Source organism: Calypte anna, chromosome 7 (assembly GCF_003957555.1).
Source record: "Calypte anna isolate BGI_N300 chromosome 7, bCalAnn1_v1.p, whole genome shotgun sequence".
NCBI classification, from domain to species: Eukaryota; Metazoa; Chordata; class Aves; order Apodiformes; family Trochilidae; genus Calypte; species Calypte anna.
In genome coordinates this window covers 18691288-18712646 of record NC_044253.1, presented here as the reverse complement: position 1 = coordinate 18712646, position 21359 = coordinate 18691288, and the positions used below count along the sequence as shown (strand labels likewise).

The 21359-nt window shown below is 34.6% G+C and overlaps 1 protein-coding gene across 1 annotated transcript; it reads left to right on the top strand.

Annotated features, from left to right (window-relative positions):
• The first annotated feature begins 141 nt into the window (after positions 1-141).
• On the top strand, positions 142-20913 carry SLC38A11 (solute carrier family 38 member 11). The gene is given in 11 exon segments (XM_030454502.1): positions 142-292; positions 699-773; positions 2238-2372; positions 4070-4135; positions 6551-6657; positions 7163-7242; positions 15166-15236; positions 16186-16347; positions 17840-17952; positions 18601-18732; positions 20668-20913. Coding segments are annotated over 11 exon segments (1338 nt in total).
• The last annotated feature ends 446 nt before the right edge of the window (positions 20914-21359 follow it).

Below are 21359 nucleotides of genomic sequence, written 5' to 3'. Positions count from 1 at the left end.
TTTGATTTCTCACAAAAAAAAAAAAAAAAAAAAAATTGGTTATCAAATTAACTTTACAAATTTGAGCATATGACAATTATTTTAACCTTGAATGGACTTATTTATATATGTGTAAAGTCTTCCTTCTCACCTAGTTTTCTCATGTGTAATGTAATTATTTTCTTCCTGAAATAGGTAGAAACAGATGACCAAACAGCTCTTGTTAGTAAGCCCAAGAATAAAGTAGGGAACAGTGATATGGCATCAGCTGGACTTAACATTATCAACTCTATCATAGGATCAGGTATTATAGGTAAGTGTACATTCTTAACCTGTGTTCAGCCTTGTTTGTATATGCATGACTATCCAGTTTGGAGAATAACAGTTGCCTTGATTTCTTCTGCTGTTCATGGAGATTTTTCTCTAGTTTTATTTACTTATTATGTGAAAATGTGTCCAGCTGAGATCTCATCTCAGTGGTAGATACTCTACAGCCTCTTTTGCCATAATGACCACAGAGAAATGGTTAGGCAAGTGCTGTCCGAACTTTACATATAAGCAACATTTTGCTAAAAATGAACCTTCTGAAGTTATTAAGCATGCTGGCCCAATTTGGGAGATTGTTAACATTTAAAAAATTTGGGTATTTCTTTAGTTTTGTTGTCACAGATAAGTAATTTGGAAGGTTCTTCTATAATCTCTCATTTTCTTATTTACAGGATTGCCATATTCATTGAAGGAAGCTGGTTTTCCACTAGGAGTACTGCTTTTATTTCTAGTTGCCTATATCACAGGTACTCTAGAAGAAGTTTCTGTTGTAAAGTGAAAATTAGTCTTTCAATGTTTAGCTGATCTTGAGCTTAATGATAGCTTAAAGGAGTATATGTGTGGCAATAAAAATTACAATATTTTTCCTTACCTCACTAATCCCTCGAGCAGATTAGTAAAAGCAGAGAATTATACTGTATAACATATAATGTTGCTTTTTGTATGCATTTTGGTTTAGACTAGGTTAAGTTGGCACTTGGAAGAATAGCTCTTACTTCTGCCTGTTAATCACTGTTTTACACTTTTACCGTAATAAAGACAGATCCTTGAGTAGGTTGGATATCAGTTTTTAAAAATACACAGCAGAACATAAATTTTGATTATACTTTTATTTTTAATATTTTAATTATCATCATCAAGAAAAAAAGGATTTACCTTCAAAAAGGGAAGTTTTGAAAAATAAATAAACAAGCAAAAAAATAAACATAAGTAAATATATTAGCATCAAAGGAGAATTTTCTCAAAAACTTTAGTAAGAATTGCACATACTCATGGGAATCACCAGATTGGCTTTCCCATTAACACCCAGTATAAATCTCCTCTCCTAAAGACTGAAGATTTCATAATTTTAATTATTTCTAGAAGATAACAAACACCAATACTGTTCACAGGAATTCACTGTTAACTGCATAGATTACAAACTAAGTAAAAGCCACAGAATGAATAGATGAGGTCTACCTGCTATTTGTCAAGTCATCTCTGCTAAGGTAGGGGCTGTAACTAATCTGGACTGGAAAATCCTGTGGTTGTCGAATGAAGATTAAGCATAGCTTGACATAACAACAACATTTTGAGCTGTTCTTCATAAAAAAGTTGAGGTTCAGTCTGAGAGTAATACTGTCTGTGAAATCAGGTTTATCTTGTGTCACACACATGGTTTTACAGTACAGTTCATGCATGTTTTGTTTTGAAAGTATCCAGTAAAAATGTTTAAAATATTTTTTTATTCTAAACAATAGAGAAGATACAAAATGCTAACCAGGCTTAATTTTTCACAACCTTAGATAAATAGCTGAGTAAAGTGATTAAGAGTTCTAGCACTGTGACACAGGCCATCCTCACATTTTACTCCCTTTCAGAATATAAGCAAATGTTCAGTCCATTTAGGAGCTCTCTGCATTATTAATCCAGTTTTATTCTTTTTTGGTGCTCATGATAGTTCTCATTACCTTTGACCATACTGGAAGACAATGAAAATTAATATTTCTGCCATCTCCAATTGGAAAAGTTGGAACTTCCTTCCAGCATGAGCCTGTAACTCTTGGTTTCAATGGGTTGAGATCCCTTGTGAGTTTTCTCATCTCTGCTTTTCCCAGTGCCACTCTTTTACTTCTTACAGATTTTTTTTTCTTAAGGACTGAAAAAGATGAGCAGCATCCAACCATGGGGTGCTTTATACTGTCTTTAATAGTAATTTTATATTTTAACAGATTATTCCATTATATTACTGATCAAAGGAGGAACCCTCTCCAATAGCAACACCTATCAAGAGCTGGTCAGAAAAACATACGGTCTTGTAGGTTATCTAATTCTTTCAACTCTTCAATTTTTTTATCCATTTATTGGTAAGATCGAGTGAAATATAAGTTACTAAGTTTTATAAATAACAAGCTTTTTCACATTACCCTATTCTTTCCCTGGTTAAGTAGTAAGAACTCTGTACAGCATATACTGTATATGTATCTTTCCTAATATAAAAAAAAGAAAATTAAGAATTTTTTAGTGTGTTCAGAAGAATGACTTAGGAAGAATTTAATTAACTGGAGGACCAGAATTACAGAAATAAAGTGAAATGTAATAGCAGAGAAGTTAGTGATCACACACTTACAAATTAATGACAAAAGTATCCATGAGAAACAACAAAGATGAAATTCTGTTCCACAGTGAGTAGCAAGAGCACAAATTTGATATGCCTGAAACAAAATGAAAATGTGTCTTTAGGAGTATAATGAATTCATTGTTTTCCCAAAGATATAGTATTACTGTTACTGGAAAAGCCATGATCAGATCTCACTTGAATGTTCTGTGCTGACACTACTCCTCAAAAGCATAAGTTAAGCTTTTTAAGACCTACTGGGTAATTGGCAGTCATACCACTTTTGAGGAAGAAATAGTAAAAGAACAAACAGGTATTATCATGCAGGAATTAATTAGACTCAAAGTTTAAATAAAGTGATATTCTGAATCTGTTCTCTGCAGAAGTAACATAAATCTTAAATAAGCTTGATATTCTCACACATGGTACTGCAAGAGGTGGTGCCTTGAGGTACCAAGAGTCTGGATTCATTCACCACAGTCCCAGATCAAAATTCCTGCTTTGGGAATAATCAGTCGGAGTTTATTAGAGGTAGCTGGGATTTTAAGAGAGTCAATTAACTGTTACTGCAGGTAAAAATGTTACATAGGTCAACTAAAAAGAGTATAATTACAGCTTCATAGAGAGTATGGCAAAGAACTGAAAAGACCACGAAGATCTCAGTCCTTTCCAGGGAACTACTTACGCATTTATATGTGCTTGAATTTCTTTATATAAGTAGTGCCAATGACTTACAGTTTTACAACAATGAATACTTAAACATTAGTTAAGGCTAATACCTATATGTAATCTGTCTAAATGATGAAGACCAAATGAGTATATAAATATATTTTGGTTTATGTATACACACATATGCACACAAATACACACTTCTGGTGTAGAGTAGGAATTAAATATGAATGTTAAGGCTACACTTCATATAATGAGAGGAAGGAATGGAAATCCAGATCTGCTTCTCTTCATCTGTTTTCTCCTTTCTGTGCTAGCTTTTTACATTAGCTTGAAAGTCCTATGCATTTGATTACAGGACCATTTATTAGACTAACAAAGGAACTTTACCTAACAGAAACAAGAATTTGAAAATAAACTTGACAAAGAGTTAGTGCTGGAAACAAGTAATTTTTAAAAGCAACTTTTACTCTTCTGAAGTAGTCTTATATGTCAAGTCTGTGTAACAGCATTGCTTATTGGACCAGATTCTTCCTTAGGTTGTACCTGTATTTAAAAAAAAAAAAAAAAAAAAAAGAGAGAGAGAGAAAAAAATGAACATTGAAGAGTCTTTTAATTTCTTTAAAACCTGAAAATTAGACATTGGCAGTGCTAGCCAGGATTCATATGGTATAGATAGTGGCATATAATCCTGAAGTCTATAAAATCAGTGTGTTAAATGTTTTATTAAATATTTCATATTTGACTTGTACTAACAAAAAATTTGTTTTTTTTAAGCTATGATTAGTTACAACATAATAACAGGAGACACTGTAACTAAAGTTTTTCAGAGAATTCCTGGAGGTAAGATGCATTTAAACAATTTAGAATGGAGAAAATGTATCAGATAGGAATATAGCATAAGTATTAAGGGATTAGCATCCTGTGTCAGTATGAAATACTATGTGTTAACTTTGCTTCTGGATTACTCTTCAATATAGTTCAAGTTAAGGACTTGGAGGATATTTGTATTATTTTTATGAGTGGTTTTATGTGGTTTTGTTTTGTTTTGTTTTTAATAAGTCTTCCTGAAATAAAAAGTATGAATCCTAGTCCTTTGTTATCATTGAACTTGGCGTCAGTGAAGAGACCACATGCTTCAATGAAATGCTAAGCAAATAGGAGTCTTCCACAGCAGATTTACAAAGTCATCATATTTTGTCCTCTTTTTTTAGGTATTTCCTACAATAATAACTTATATACTGAAACTGCACCTTATCTAGTGAATAACTCTGAATGGCTAGCAAATAATATAAAGATTTAATGCTTAATCTGTAAGAGCTGTTAATGAATGGCATTAGTTACTTTCAGTTCTGCTAGATATTCACTCCAAAACCAAATGTCATGCTTTAATAATTTAACTCATATACTTTTTACTCTTTCTCTTCTTTAAGCTTTCCCAGCAAAGTCAGAGGAGAGCTTTGTGACATGTTTACCACCCTCTTTCGCACAAAGCCATCCAAGTTAAAAAAACCTATTCACTGGCAAATTAAACTAGAAATAACATGTCTGCAATGAAGTGGAAATTAATATTTGCATGGAATATTTGGTTTTCACACGACGACTATAACTTTCAGCAGGTGAATCCTGCAAGATGTGGATGCCATTTTAACATCACACTGTGTTCTACTATGAATACCTGATCAGGTTGAGACTGAGGGTGAATATATCATAATTCATATACAATACAACCTATGTAATTGGAGGAACATCCAGCATGTCATGTTATTTCACTTGTGTGGTAGAATGCCTGCTTGGAAAGTGGTTAGAAAGCATAATCTCCCAAAGAAGTAGAGGGAACTGAACACAACACTTTGTGTCAATTGCTGGTCTCTTTCCAGTCATAATTATTCAGCAAGCTTTCATTCAATCCATGATTCATGGCAGTCTGGCTGAATCATAGAATGACTACAGTTTGAAGGAACCTTAAAGATCATCTAGTTCCACACACCCTGCATGGGCAGGGATACCTCCCAGTTGATCAGGTTGCTCAAGGCCCCATCCAACACATTCAGGGAGGGGGCAGTTGCAGCTTCCCTGGGCAACCTGTTCCACTGTCTCACCGCTCTCCTAGAAAAGATTTTTTTCCTAATGTCTAGCCTGAATCTTCCCTCTTCAAGTTTGAAACCATTGCCCCTTGTCCTCTCACAACACACACGTGTAAAAAGCCCTACCCCAGCTTTATTGTAGGCCCCCTTCAGATGCTGAGAAGCTGTGATAGGGTCACCTTGGAACTTGTTCTTCTCTAGGCTGAACAACCCCAGCTTCCTCAGCCTGTCTTCATAGGGGAGGTGCTGCAGCCTGCTGATTATTTTCTGGACATACTCAAAGAGCTCTGTGTCCTTCCTGTGTTGGGGACTCCAGAACTGGACACAGTGCTCCAGGTGGGGTCTCACAAGAACAGAGGAGAGAGCCAGAATCACCTTCCTCAACTTCTGTCTGTGCTTCTTTTAATGCAGCCCAGGCTATGGATTGGCTTTCTGGGCTGCAAGCCCACATTAATAGCTCATGTTAATCTTCTGGTCTGCCATAATCCCCTAGTCCTTCTCCTCAGGGCTGTCCTCAATCCTTTCTCCTCCCAGTCTTTATCTGAGATATGTTTTAAGTTGTCATTGGCTTGAAAAACGCACCATATATATTTATACAAACAAATCCTACTGATTGGAGGGAATATTCTAACTTTGCCATCACATGGTAATCTCTATTTTACAAAGAGAAGACAGCTCACAGCAGGAAAGAAGGTGCTTTAAAAAAACTCTCGAAATTAGTTTACTTAAGAACAACTTAGGCTTGTTCTTTAAGGATTTGCATGTCTCCAGCAACACAGTAATTGATGTTAACACACAGTGTCAAAAATCCTCAAGAGTGAATATCAGAAAGAAGTAGAATGTTTTTTTGCAGTCCGACAACATTGACCAATGCATGATCAAATGTTTTATATTCATCTACGTGTAGAAATGCCAGACTTCACATTTTGATATAATATATTCAATTAGTTTTGCATTTGGTTTAAGTTTGCAGAATTCTTGTGATTATGCACATACTCTGTGTTGCTTCCTCATGGTTAGTTTATGCTTAGTCTTTATTTTGGTGATACTTAGCTCAAAGTAGATAAAAACCTTGTCAAAATCTGTTTGTTACTGCTAGCCTTTCAAATGTAACTAACCTGTTCCTTATGTCAGTCTCTTAGAGAAATAAAATACTTTCTTTTTGCTTTAGTTGCACCGGAAAATGTGCTTACTGACCGTCACTTCATTATTCTTCTTACCACCATCATCTTTACCTTGCCTCTATCTTTATATCGAGACATATCAAAACTGGCAAAGGTAAATTACAACAGCAGCTGGTTTTTGGTTCACTTTTTTATATGCTATTAGAAAATCAGTGCCAGTCAGAACTTAATGTATTTAAACTCAATCACATATAGCTAGACAATGTTAAATATTTTACAAGTTCAGACTGTCTTCTGTCCCCAGAAATATCAGAAAACTTGTTTAAGCAAAAATTTAGTCTACATATGAGTCACTAGAATTTTCCCATCTGTTGCTAGTAAAACTCAAATCTTGTAAAGCACAGGGTGATGTAGACCTGACCTTGAAATGTTTAAATAGCAATATCACACAAAATTATACAAATAGTTGCAACTGGCTAGTAAGTAAAAAAGATTATTTTATAAGACAAACTTGCTATTCATGGATATTTTATGTGGTATTTAGGACTTCATTTGACTCATAATTATTCTTTAGGGAAAAAAAGGTACATTTTTATGCTAAGAGGACAGTCTTTCATCAAGCATACTGACTGAAATTGTGTTTTTTTCACCTTTACCAGGTATCTCTTATTTCTCTGATTTTAACCATTGTCATCCTGGTTATTGTGATGGTGAGAGCAGTAGCACTTGGTCCACAAGTGTAAGTATTCTGACACTTGCCACAAAAATAATTTTTGGTTGTATGTAATCGGTTATTTCATTCTTGCATGTATCTGCACATGGCAGATTCCATGTTTTGGAACATGGCTGTTTTTAAAGAGATGGATAAATGAAAAATAAATCTGTATTAGCAGCAATGCAAAATGAACTGCTAAAAATTGGCTTTATTTTTTGTTCTGTTGCACATAAGTAAAGTAAGAAAAAGTCTCAAAAAACGACAGCTTAATTGGAAATTCAGGTGAGATATCTAATAGCAGGTGGGTTGTGAACGGGTATGTGAGGTAGTCTGTCACTTGAGAACTGAGAATCTTTAATTTTGTCCATTATTGTCAGATGGCTATATTTACAATCTTAGATAGTATCTTAGGAATATTTATTTTTAATATTAATACATTTCAAAATGAAAACACATAATTAAAACCTGGGAAAACAACAGTATAAGTACACAAAACTGCTTTCCAGCACTCATACTCTCAAGGTAGTATGCAACATTGAAAATTGGACTGTTCTAGACATTTTAGTATGCATGAATGTGTGTTGTGGCAATATTTTTACAATTATATTGCAAGAAAGTGCTATGCATCTATTACATTCCTTTATGCCCTAGCTCTGCTTTATCCCTTTTACTTTATCATTTAAATGATGTGAAGATTTATTAATAAAGATTAGAAGCTATTTCTGAATGTACTTTTTCATATGTTAGAATATTTTTATAAGGTGTTTCTAATGTTTCTATAAGAAGTGGATTCTTCCACCATGATTGTTTCAGCAGTTACACATAATTCATGTTTAATACTAGGAAAATGGCAGGAATAGCACTTTCTAAAATTGTACCAGATATTGTCTGTCATCCATAAAAACAATAGGAACATAAAAGCAATAGGAACACTGTGAGACAGCATGTTTTGAATACTGTGTTCAAGGAGTATTGGAAAAGGTAGCTTCAGAATACCCTGTCAAGAAAGAAGCTATATATAATGATTACTTATTAACTTGTTACTATGGTAGCATTTCTTCTCAACAGTTGTGATGCACTGAAAAATATGGAATGTGTTGCTTCATTTTTTCTTATGATAAAGAATGCTGAGTGTTACATAAATCTTGAAGTTTTACTTTTTAATTCTTCAGACTTTTTTGTGTTTCCAGTTTTGTGTTTGCACTTCTTGTTTTCAAAAGTGCATCTAACAATTTCGAAAACTGTTAGAATTTTTTCCTCAACTGCATTCTATCAATGTCCATTTTTACTATTTGTATTTTACAGTTAGACATATATGTTAATGATTAAAACCATCTAATATTTTGTTAATGGCATGATGGCATGCCATCTTGCTTTTCTGCAGTGATAATAAAGAACACTAATACATTTTAATATGTGTTCCATTGTAGTAAAATAAAGAATGCTCTTACTGCAAATCCTTATTTAAATTAAATAATTTGGAGTTTTCAAGGAGATTTTAAGTACTTGGATACAGGAAAATAATTTGTACAATCCCAGATAAAGTCTTTACTAGGCCAAGAGAGAATATTTAAATCCTACAGTTGTTACATGGCAGAACTGATTGCGTGCCCATCATTGATGACAAATGATTGTCTGGTTTGCTCTTGGCAAATTTGCTCTTGGGAAATTCTATAATTTCCCATTCGAGTTCTTAGCAATCCATTTCTTATGAATTCTTCCTAAATGTGTTTTGTATGTCATGGTGATTGCTTCTTGGCCTAACAACAGTGGATATGGACAGCAAACTATTCATTGCTTTTTGAACCCTTAAAAAACACCTGTAAAGAGCTGTAACTTGTTCTCCTTTCATGATCCCCTCTGTAGTCTAAAACACAGTTCCTTAAGTGTTCCTGCCATTTTCTCTGCTACTGGTCATTCTCAATAGCTGCTTTCAGTTCTCAGTAAATTAAAGTGCCCCAACTACATGTGATATTCTCATTGAAAACCTGAGAAAAAAGATTGATATATCTTGACTGCAAAGTGTCTTGAAGACCTTTTCAACTGCATCTTCTGGGCTTTGCCATGATTCTGTTTATTTAACATAATTTGATGTTTACCTCCTTGGAAATTAGCATGATCCTGTGGATGTGCCTTGGGTTTGCAGTCCAGTAGAAGCACCAAGCCCTCCTTTGCAGAACTTTGCAGTCTTTCCTTCCTTTTAATCTGTTCTCATGAAGCTGGTGTTGTTTTGAGGGTTTTTTTCCTTTTTTTCCCTGCTTTTTTCATATGAAACCATTTTCTCCTGCATAACTGTAGAATGTATCAGGATAGAAGTGAGTACTGCTTTAGCAGATAATGTCTCCATGTATCAACATAATCATGATGATTTTTTTCACCCTATTCTCCAGCATGCATGTGCTAATTGCACATTTTGTACTTTCTGTTAAGGATGATGCTTTTATTTAAAAGGGACGTGGTTTAGTGGTGAACTTACAGTGTTGGTCAAAGGCTTGATTAAATGATCTTGAAGGTCTTTTGCAACCGAAGCTTCCCTTTGAGAGATACAAGAAGACTTCCTGGGGACAATAAATCTGATTTCTTTCTTAAATGCAAACTCTGTTGTAGTTGAAAATTATCTCTATTATTTGGACAACAGAGAATATTGTCTTTCCTAGAAACTTTCTGCAATTTTTCAGACCATCAGGGAAAAGGAAACTTATTTCTGCTTTTAATGGTTTGATGTACTTGAAATTGTAGGCTGAAAAACATAAATTATAAGTCTTTGGACTGTTGCATTATTATTATTATTATTATTATTATTATTATTATTATTATTATTATTATTTTAGTTGCTTTGGTAGTAGAGCAGGTTGTCCAGGGACATTATAGGAATATTATTCTCTAGCTGACACTCTGGGGAAAAAAAAAATATAAGTGATGATTTGGTATAATTTCATACTTGTTAAGAAAAATCTGAACCTAAAGTATTTGGGGTTTTTTTTCAGTTGTGCTTCTGGTTAATTTCATACATTTGATTATTATTGCCTGAAGGAGATATATATATATATATATATATGTGTATATAATGAACCTGCAGACAAAAATTTGTTGATGATCCAGTTTTTATTTTATTTCCACCTGTTTATAGCTGGGTATTTTTCTACTACAATTAAAACCAATAGGTTAGAATTCTATCAGGCTGTAAATGTACAGTATGTTAATCCTGCCTAAAATAAATTTGTGGTTCATATCTGAAACTAACATTCACTGCTGTAAAAAGCAGAATTTTATGTAGCTAAAAAAGATGGATCATTTTAATTTGGTGTTCTTTTGGAAAGAATGACATGATGTCAGTGTCTGCATAATACATGAATCTCTAGGAAAAAACTTCAATAGCATCTGCTACACATAAATAGGATGTGAGAATTACTCAACTGGCAGCTGATCACAGGGATGAAAGACCAAGTGTTTAGAAAAGTAGCTTGAAAGAAGAAAGCTGATTCTTTCCTTCATATAAATAATCCAATAGTAAGCAAAGATGAACTTTAGTGTGTGATGAAATTAAAAAAATAAAAGTAAGCTACTGCATATTTACGGAACTGCTAAGTAGTTCATTAAGGAAAAAAGAGGAGTAATGCAGCTGTGACTAGTGGGGATAATGTATAGCGTTGCCTCATCTATGTTCTTTCACAACCAAGATGACCTAGAGTGATATAAAATTCAAGGCTGCTGTGAGCACTCCTCATTTTCTTTCCAGTATATTGTTTGGAATCATATTCAGACCTATAAACTTTTTCAGTATCTTTACACTTTGAAAGTTTAAAGAATAGCTTAAAAGCTATCTTACCTTAGGATAGAACTGAATTGAAATTTTACAGTGAATTTCCTAAGAGTCTAAATCATTGAATTAAACCTGAATTAATCTGCCATGTGTTCCTGGATTATTTTGATAAATGCTGTTTTCGTCCTAAACTTGGTCATTTGACACTGATCTTAAATCCAAAACAATGGAAATCTTTTGCTCATTCCGACATGTAGATCCCCTGATAAACATAGGAATTTGCTTCTCCTAGAGAAATCAGCTTATTTGGGGGTTTTTTCATGCTGTGTTTCATACCTGCAAGCTGGGTAGAGATTGGAGGCATATATTTCTTTTGCACTCCTTAAAGATGTTTTGCTTATGATGCACTCTGCTGCTGTGTTACAGTTGGCAGCATTTCTACAAAATTGATGGAAAAGATAGCATGGGTCTTCAGATAGGGAAAATTTTGCTGTTATGTTTTACAAGGAGTAGAAGATACACTCTTCTAAACTGCCAAACAAGTTTACCCAGCTCTTACTCATGATCTGGATGTGAAATTCCATTTACCCCATAAGAAGGTCTTAACTTTTTCCTGATTCATTTGTTATTTTCATTTTACTCTGCTGTAATGTAGATAAAAATGAATATTTTTTTAAACATTTTTAAACTCACTGTTTATTGTGCTCTACTTTCCCTTAAGAATACTGAAGACTGAGCAGTCTTATTTTCTTAACCTCTAGGTTTTCTTCACCACTAAGCTTCAGTTCCTACAGACAGTTCCTGCTGTTGATTTACTTTCAGCTGAGACTTTATCCTGTCTGATATATTACTTCTCAGCTTTTACCTTGTTTTACAACTTCTACTACAAGTGATAGTACAGCTCTCAAGAAATGAGTTAAGCATCACAAATGTATTTCTTCTGTTAATTTTCATTCTGTTTCATCTAACTACTTCTCTTTCTCTAGCATGAAAAGTACTCTGTGTTCATGCCAGTGTTTTTATTCACAGAGTAAGGAGCAGTATGCTAGCTGTTTTCATCACCCATGGATATTCACATCTAGGGCTATTCTTGTATGATCAGCTGTTAAAATCTTCACATAGCAATTCCTAGCAGGAATGTAGGTTGAACTGGTCAGAACCTAGGGCCCTCTCTCAAAATAAAATAAATTAATCTTGAACAGCATCAGCAGGATTGAAAAAGAACAGCTATAGTGCTACCTGGTGTTCTTGTAACAGACTTTTTCAACCTGTGTATGCATCTGCCTACAGAGATGCATGTATTTATATGAATCTGTGTGTATCTTAACCTTGACTTTTGATGTTTCCATTAGGTGCCCTTTGGCTTGTGAGTCATTTTACCTGGTTACTCACTATATGGCTCTTCATTAGCTACTAACTACTGTTTCCTGATAAAACTTTATCTCCCTGTCTGAAGTCTACTTTATATAGACACTTCCATGTCACCTACACCCTTTTTCAGGAAAAGGGTAAAAGTTTTTTCCAGGAGCTTTGCTGAAGTCTGTATGTCCTGCAGACCAGACTTGGGGTTGATTTGTTGTTGATATGGTCAAAACTCTGGAGCTGTTGACTATTAGTTTCAAACACTCAGAAATTGAATTCTTTACTGTGTTGCTTTCACTTCTTAGTTCATGGATCACATCCGTGTGAGATACTTCTATTCCCAAGGTATGAAAATGTTTTTTGAAACACATGCAGCAATATAAGACTTACTGTAAGAAAGAGTCATAAACTGTTGCATATATCAAGTGTAGCAATGTGCAGTGTATGACATTTCAAGCTTCTGATAGTGTTCAAATCATGGCTCTGAAATTTTTCCTGTGTTCTGCAACTAACATGGGTGGAATTTATCTTCTAATGCTGCTAAATGAGCAGGATTTTGTTCTTTTGGATTTTTTTTCCTCCAAATAATGTTTCTAATCTGATTTGCCATTCATCCATAAAGCAAAGCTATATTTTGATCTGTTGCATATTGCTAGGGCATAAACTAGTACTTCACAAGGGAAAACTAGCTCTTGTGATTATTTTTTAAAATTATTTTATTTAATTCATTATTTAGTCACCTTATGTAAAAAGTTTCACCTGAAATGCATGTACTTTCTATGTTTAGTTTTTTTAACCCCTATTTAGAGGAGCTTATGATAGAGCTATACTGTTGCACAGGATCAACCAGTTTCAAAGAAATCAAATGTTTCAGAAAAAAGCATTCTTTACTTCTGTGCATTTAAAAATATTTTGGCTTATATGGTATTATAAGTGCTATTAAGTGTTAATTATTAATATAAAGGGGGTTAAGGAAACTTTCACAAAATATATTGTCAAAGGATAATACCAAATTGTCATTCTGTATGTTTGATATCAAAGCTGACCTCTAGTGGATAGAGAATGTGGCAGTTGTAATCTTGGCTTTCTGTGTTCTTTTTTTATTTTGTCATGTTGTTGATTATTTTTTCCAAACAGATAATGGATGTTTTCCTGTAAAACAATACATTAAAAATTATGAATTTTCCACAGGCATTTATAGTGATTTAAAATCAGTTGCATCAAGTTGAGAGAGGATACTCTATAAAAAACTACAGCAGCTGCAGCAGGTTGGAAATCTTATTCACAAGACAAATGCCAGATAATTCTGTTTCATCCATTTGTTAAATCTATGTGATGAGTCTGAGAATTATTTTAGGAGGGCTATGTTCAGCTGAATAAGACTAGAAGCACTATGTTACAGTAGTCAAGACAATATACTGCATATAAGGCAAAGAGCTGAACTTTATTTTGATGCTCAGGTTCTGTTCACTTCAAGTTCAGCTTAGCAATGACAGCTTAAAAGCTGAAAGGGTTGTCTAAGGCTGAACTGAATGTGTACTGGATGATGCAAATCTGTGGGGTTTTCTAATATAATAATGGAAGGACTGACTATTTGAGCTCTCTAGAAATAATAAGCCAATTCTAAAGGGCAAACCAACAAAATCTTCCTTGTCTTGCTTTTTGTTCATTTGTGGTTTTTGTTTGTTTTTGTTTGTTTTGTGTGTTTATTTTCTTTTTTAGGGGGTGGGGTTGTAGGCTAAACATTTGAAATCAATAAACCTTGCATAGCATCTGCCATTATAGCTGTCAAAACTAATTATTACCAGATAGAGGGAGAGACAAAGGTGCCATTGTTACCTTCACAGAGCTCACATCAATACTGTACTGCTTTCTAGGGCAGTAGGAAAATAGCAGCTAAGGCCTCAGGTGACAGCAGCTTTCCCTTGAAATAAAAACAGAGCAATCAAAGGTAAAAGCAGCCAGCCTCTTAAAAGCAGATTTCTCTGTACTGTTCCTTTGTTTGTGCCTTAATATTACAATTCTAATGGCTTGTGAATTTCATCTGATATTTTTAGCTAATTGTAGTTATGGAAAAGGATGATTTGTGTTTCTTCTTTCCTTCATGCAAGTTCATGAATCAGATGTCTTTTTACACAGTTTGCTGGTTGTTTTCTCTCATCCTCCTCTAATAATTACAATTACCAGAGGTCCAAAATCATAGGCATATCTTAGAGGAGCAAGTGGGAGGCAAGTAACATTTTTGCCTGATTACAGACATCTCCGTATACTCTCTTACACTTTATTTTACCACTCCTTTGGAAACTAGCAGAATCTGGTTACTTTAAGGAGTATTTGGAACCAGGTTTAAAGGGCAAACTGCCTATCTTTATTTGTGGTCTAGGAGAAAAGTATTTCTAGACTACATGGATTACATGTTCAAATTCAAAGGAAGAAATTGACTCTCTTGGGTTGAGACTTAGTCAGAATTGGTAACAGCTTTTACCTTCGCTGTTGCTGTTTTCATGGAATATGGTGACTTGAAGAGTTTATTTACCAAACTGGTCACTGTGAAACAGGCTGACATTTTTGTCTGCAAAGGCTGGTTATAGAAAGATTTTAATCAAAATGAGGTGAGAAGGATACCTCCCTAGTTTCAACTTGCTGTTGATGGACACTGCGGCTCCTTCAGAGAGTTCTGGAGATCTGACTAGCAGTTCTCTAATATAGGACGTTGTTAGTATTTTAAATTATATACATGCTATGTATAGCATGTTAGTATTTTAAAATTTTTTTAATGATATTGAAAAGAGGATAATCAGTGAAACAAATGTCTGTTTTAGACCTAAATCAGAAAATGCATGGGTATTTGCAAAACCAAATGCAATACAAGCCATTGGGGTGATGTCATTTGGTAAGTAATTCTTTTTTTTTTTTTTGTATTTTTGTTTTTCATATCAACTGTAAGAAACTAATAATTTGGGCCTATATATTGCATATTTTTATATTCATGTTAAGCTGTTTTAGAAAAAAAATGAAGTTGGCTTTGAGTCATTATTAGGTGAACTTGATTGTTATGGTATAAGAATAATCCCTATCCACTGCCCATTTGGCCCTGGAAGCTATTGCCACTGCAGCAGAGATAGTGACATGGCAGATGAATCCAGCTCAAGTGTCCTGGTCATCTTAAAACACCTGCACTAATAAGGGTCAGTCTGACTGATAAATTGAGGAGGCTGTGATCGTTCTGCATGGTCTTGGATAACCCCTAACAAAGGAATCTTAGACTGCAGTGCACACATTTGCTTGAGAGTGCCTATTTCTTCCTGTTTCTCAAAATGAAACATTTAGGTGAGTCTCAATTCACCTCCATTATACTAATTTTAAAATCCATTTCTGTATGGAGGATCTGGCATATTACTTCTTCATAACACTAGTGGTAATCTGAAGCCTCCCAGTGTTTGCTGCTGACTAAAATGGATGTGATAGGAAGTCTGAAATTAGCAAATGGCTCTGTGGATTTAAATAATTATTAGGACTGCACTTGGGTTCTTAAGCATAAGTAGAGCAGGAAGGGGAAATACAGAGATGGAATGGAGGTGGGGAAGGTGGGAAATGGCATGGCAGTTTGAGGTGATGTAATCAGAATCAGCTCTAGATGAGTACAAGCCTTCATCAAATCAAATAAAACTTCGAGCCACTTATTTTTGCCACTTGTTGCAGGATTAATGTTTGTATGAATGACGAGTGGATTCAAACTGTCCTTAGTCTCTCCTACCTTGGAATATAAACTCCATGCATTTATTTTATATGCATATATGCATTAATTCATACATTAATTCTTACATTTACCTGTGTTTCAGCATTCATCTGCAACCATAACAGCTTTTTAATATATGGATCTCTGGAAGAACCCTCATTAAAGAACTGGTCTCGAGTCACACATGTGTCTGTCTCATTTGCTGCTGTTATCAGTGTAGTGTTTGCTTCATGTGGATATATGACTTTTACAGGATATACAGAAGGTAAACTGCTTGATCCCTCGAATTGTTATTATAACCACAATACTTCTCAAGAAATTAGTTCCATATTTTAGCCACATGGTCCACCAGCAGAGAGGAGTAAGAACAGAAATTGCCTGGTGACTGGTACATATTTGTATTTCTCCTGTACCTTTTCCTCTCTGTGCTAATGCAGCATCCTAGCTCTGACTTACAGATTTTCCCTATCTTTACAATAGCTGTCCTGCTGTAACTAATCCTACTGCCGCCTCTCTGTGTATAGAAATATACATATATGTGTAAATATACATATATAATAAATGTTACATCATACTATTTATCATAATTTTGTTAAAATGGAAAAGGTGCTTTCAGAAGAACAAGGCATAAATTTATTCTGTGCATTACCTTCTTCAGGAAAAAAAAAATCTCATAAGAAAGCAGATTTTCTGGGGGTTTTTTTGTTTTTATTTTTTTTTATAGTGCTGTTCCAAATAGTAGGAGACATCTTCAAAACTTTTTTTTTCCTTGATGAGCAGCATGTAATTGAGAACAGAGGAGTTGTAGGATAGGGGTTAGTGGGTGATCAGTCCTTTTTCCCTGACTCCAGTCCTGTTTATGCAGAATAACTTACTGTTTTAGGTGCAGCTGTAGCTAGAGTAAGTGAAAACTGGTTTCAAGTATAGAAAGCTCTGACTGCAGATATTTCTCAGCATACGATTCTGCTGTAAGTGGGTTCCATCTTGCCTTCTGTTTTGCCTGTCAAAATCTTTTTGCTGGTTTCTCTAAAGTACACCTTACTGCTTCTTCATCACCATTGCCAGTGATCCTAAAAGTAGCAAATCAAAAGACTGTAGAGTAGTAATGTAGGAAAGACCTGACAGATTGTCTGATCACTCTCTTGCAGTGTCGCTTGTGCCACAGAGATTATTCCAGTTTCTTTGTGGTAAGCTCTAAGCAAGATGATGATCTGAATTCTCATGCAATGCTTTTACTGTTAGGTGTAAGATGTGCTAGGTGATAATCCATGTTTATAATGGGCATTCAGGGTTAAGTATATTTGAAATTCATCACTGCAGGTTAGCAGCTATGATTATTTGGTTCTCTCAGGAAAATGCAGTTCTCCAGATGTAACTCTGTGATCTTCCTTTTTCTTCTAGGAATTACATTTTCTAAAGGAAATTCATCCTTTATATAAAACCTTTCTTTCTGATTTTGTCACTTTTTAACAAACACCGGTATCTTTTACAAAATCTGTGTTAAGGGGAAGGTAACAGATGACAAGCTCTAGTGTGTATATATGTCAAAATAGTTTTGCAAGATAAATGCTACTTGAAATAAAAACAGTGCCACTAGCAACATAGGGTGCAAATTCCTCCTGGATGCAATTTGGGAGGGTAACTACAGTCAGGAGACAGGATCACAAAGTCTCAATTACTCCAGTAACTTGTGCTTCAATTTGTAAACAGGCAAAAGACATCAAGTTCAAACTAACTGGTGTTTTGCTATACCTCAGGAGATATATTTGAAAACTACTGTAGAGATGACAACCTTGCTACATTTGGGAGGTTTTGTTATGGAATTACTGTAATTCTGACCTTCCCCCTTGAATGTTTTGTGACCAGAGAGGTAAGAATTTTTTATATTCTCCCTATGATAATGTTCATATCTATTAGTAGTATTCTCATTTTATTAATGCATATTACAGCCAGAGTCACTGGTTGAGCTGTAATAAGTATCAGCATGTCCTATCCCATGGCGTGCAATGAGTGAGAGGTACTGATTCTGTCAATATAATTTTGTTTTGAAAACAAAATTTGTTATTATAATACTATTCAGTATTATACTAAAAAATACTTTATCAGGGTTGCTTAAAATTCCAAGTTTAGCATAAATGTCACTGTTGTTACATTGAGAATAGCTGAAAATTGCATAATTATTATGCTTCCTAGTGTTGTTTTATGAAAGTATCTCAACTGAGGAAATCCATCTGTTCAATAAATAATTTAAAGTGATTTTTACTCTGTAGTTGAGAAGTTTAATATACCCTAAATCCTGCGTGTGTAATTAAGCGAGTCTTGCAAGTGTTCTGCAATATTATCAATATTTGTTGCAAGTTTTTTCTGGATGAAGATGCTTTCTTGAAGCAAAACAGGTGAAGTTCAGTCAGTGTATTCTCACTCATCCTTTTAGTTTCCTCAGGTTAGAAGATTTGGAATAAGCTGTTCATTAACATGAAGAAGAAAATCAAGGTTTTAAATTGTGGTTCTGTTTCAGGTAATTGCCAATGTGTTTTTCCATGGGAACCTCTCAAGAGTTTGCCATATTGCTGTGACAGTAGTTATCATTGCCGTGGCCACTGGTGTATCCCTAATGTATGATTGCCTTGGAATAGTTTTAGAGCTGAATGTAAGTGAACCTGTATACTCTCTAATTTAATAAACCCCTCTTTTTAGAACAGAACTCTGAAAAATCCACAGGTCTACTGAAAACCTTATATAATTCAACATAGTAGTCAGTAGAAATGTTAGGAAAAAAAAAATTATTCACTGCTTCAAAGTTGGATAATTGGAGGAGGAAAGAAGTTTTGCAAGTAAAGTTCATATAGCTGGGGGGGCATTTAGAACAGTTTTGGAGATATGACAAGAGGCTATAACTTACAACATGTATTTAAATGGCAGAGTAAATCACTAATATACTTAACTGTATTGTAGGACTACATCTAGCATTTCTTTCTCTAATCTCTGCTTCTGATCCATCTTTTCCCCTTACAAATATGGAAAATTCACCCATGTGTATAAACACCAGTGGAACTATTTTAATGTGTGCATATATACACACATGCTACTCCAGCCAAATAGCTGAATATTGTTACAATGAACCTAGTATCTGTTTTACATTTATTACATTGTATAATCTGTTGGAATAGATTTTCATCAGACAACTGCAAGTGATTCTTTCTAGCGTAAGTGTGTGGTTCCTATTTGGAATTAATTGTTTTAGAAATAATCACTCAAAATAAAATATTTAATCAATGCAGTATCTTTACCCAGAGAGGTCTAAGCAATTACTTGGTAGTCAAGCTGGTACCTTGATTTAGCTACAAATGGAAGTGCATAGCCAGGCATTTGCATGGGTAGCTCATGTCTTGAGGGGTGATGGGTGTTCTTCTGTTTTAAGAGAGAATTTGACAATAGCTGTATGTATTTATTTGCCATGAAAATTGCACTTAAAAAGATTGTTTAGTCTTGGTATCCACCACTAATGAAAAATGAATAGGCAGAGTCTTTAGATGTGAATGAAAGATGACCTGTCTTCTCAGCAGGCTTTCTGTCCAGCAGAAGAGCTGTCTTTTGGCCTTTCACCAAACAGCATTCGCTGCTATTTCTCTGACTCTGCTTGCTTTCCTCTGCTTTCTGGTTTTAAAGCAAAACACAAGCAATTGTGTTTGTCCTGTGGTAATTCCACAGGGAAAAGATTTATTCCTGCAGCAGTTCAAGGGTCCACAGACTTTGCTGTATTGTTCTTACAGTGGAATGCTGGTTTGTTTTGCTTCACATGCTTAATAGTCTCAGTTTTTATGAAGAAGATACTTTGTGTACCAATTTTTGATGTCTGTGCTGATCACTTTCACTGGCTGCTACCATAAAAATACACTAGAGTTTGTACAAATAGTGATGCGAAGTTATTCAGCAGGCTGGATTGCTATCTCAATAATTAAGTTGAAACATATTGTTCACTGAGTATGTAAAACTGTAAATGTTCAAAATTTCTGCATAAATATAATCTTTTTTGGCATGTAACATACTTCAATTATGCAATGGCTTTGCATAATTTAAAAACTATAAAATGTTATTAAGCAGATCTTTTTATCTGTCCCTATCTGAGAGTGCATTTTATAAGGACCTGAACTTCTAATAGGAGGGGAGTTCTATTCTCTCAAAGGGAGCTTCACTTCCATAGAACAGTCAAAATAATCAGGTAATGAACACAAAATTTATCAGAATTTTTGAATGGATCCATAATGTTTCTACTTTTTTCTTTTAAGGCAGTATTTGATCTAGATTCTTACGTGGATTGCAACAAAAAATATTATTCCATATCAGCAATGGAAGAACATTAAAGTAAATCTGAAATATTTCAAATCATTTTGCAGATATTTTTTCAAGTTATTTGTGATTTAAAATTAAAGTCTTCCATGTAGCAATCCTGGAAAAGGCCTCTACTCTCTGGCATTACTGTAGCATTAATCTAATCACAACCATTTAGAAATTTTGAGTTTTGCTCTCTGCATCTAAATATACATCCTCATGAGGGTTTTTTTCTATTGTTTCCCACACACAGGGAGTTCTGAGTGCTACCCCACTTGTTTTTATCATCCCAACAGCGTGTTATCTAAGGCTGTCCAAAGAGCGATGGAACCACTCAGATAACCTCCTGTCCTGCATGATTCTTGCTCTTGGTGTGCTAGTGATGACAGTTGGGTTTGCTATGACTGTCTTGCATCCCCAGGAATGTAGCCATGGAAAGGAAATGTTCTACTGTTTCCCTGGTAATGTGTCATTTCACAACAGTACACTTCCACCATAGGTAGCACACCAGTCTCCGGACTGGATCAGGTACAGTTCACAAGCCAGACGTGCCTGTCAGTTTAAAGGAGAGTGGAACATGCAGCTTTTATGTTTTGATATGCACTAAGAATTTTAAATTTTTAACTGCATTTCCATACTCGGTTTTATGCTGCCATTCTTTTCCAGGTAAGACTCAAGTTTTAGCTTTTGAAACAAATTCTCAGAGATGCCTTTCAATAGACATTACTTGAATAAGTTTGTAAATGTACCCAAAAGGCAGCATTTTTAAACTTGATCTGAAATGCTGTTTAAAAGCTGGAAATCAGATGGTTTTGAATGTAAACATATCCCATTTTTCAGTTCTGTCATTTAGTTCTTACTAATTTTAGAATCGTTGAATGCATATTTATTAACACACTATAGTATGGGGTTTTTTTGAAGTTCTGAAGATGTCTGAGTCTTTGT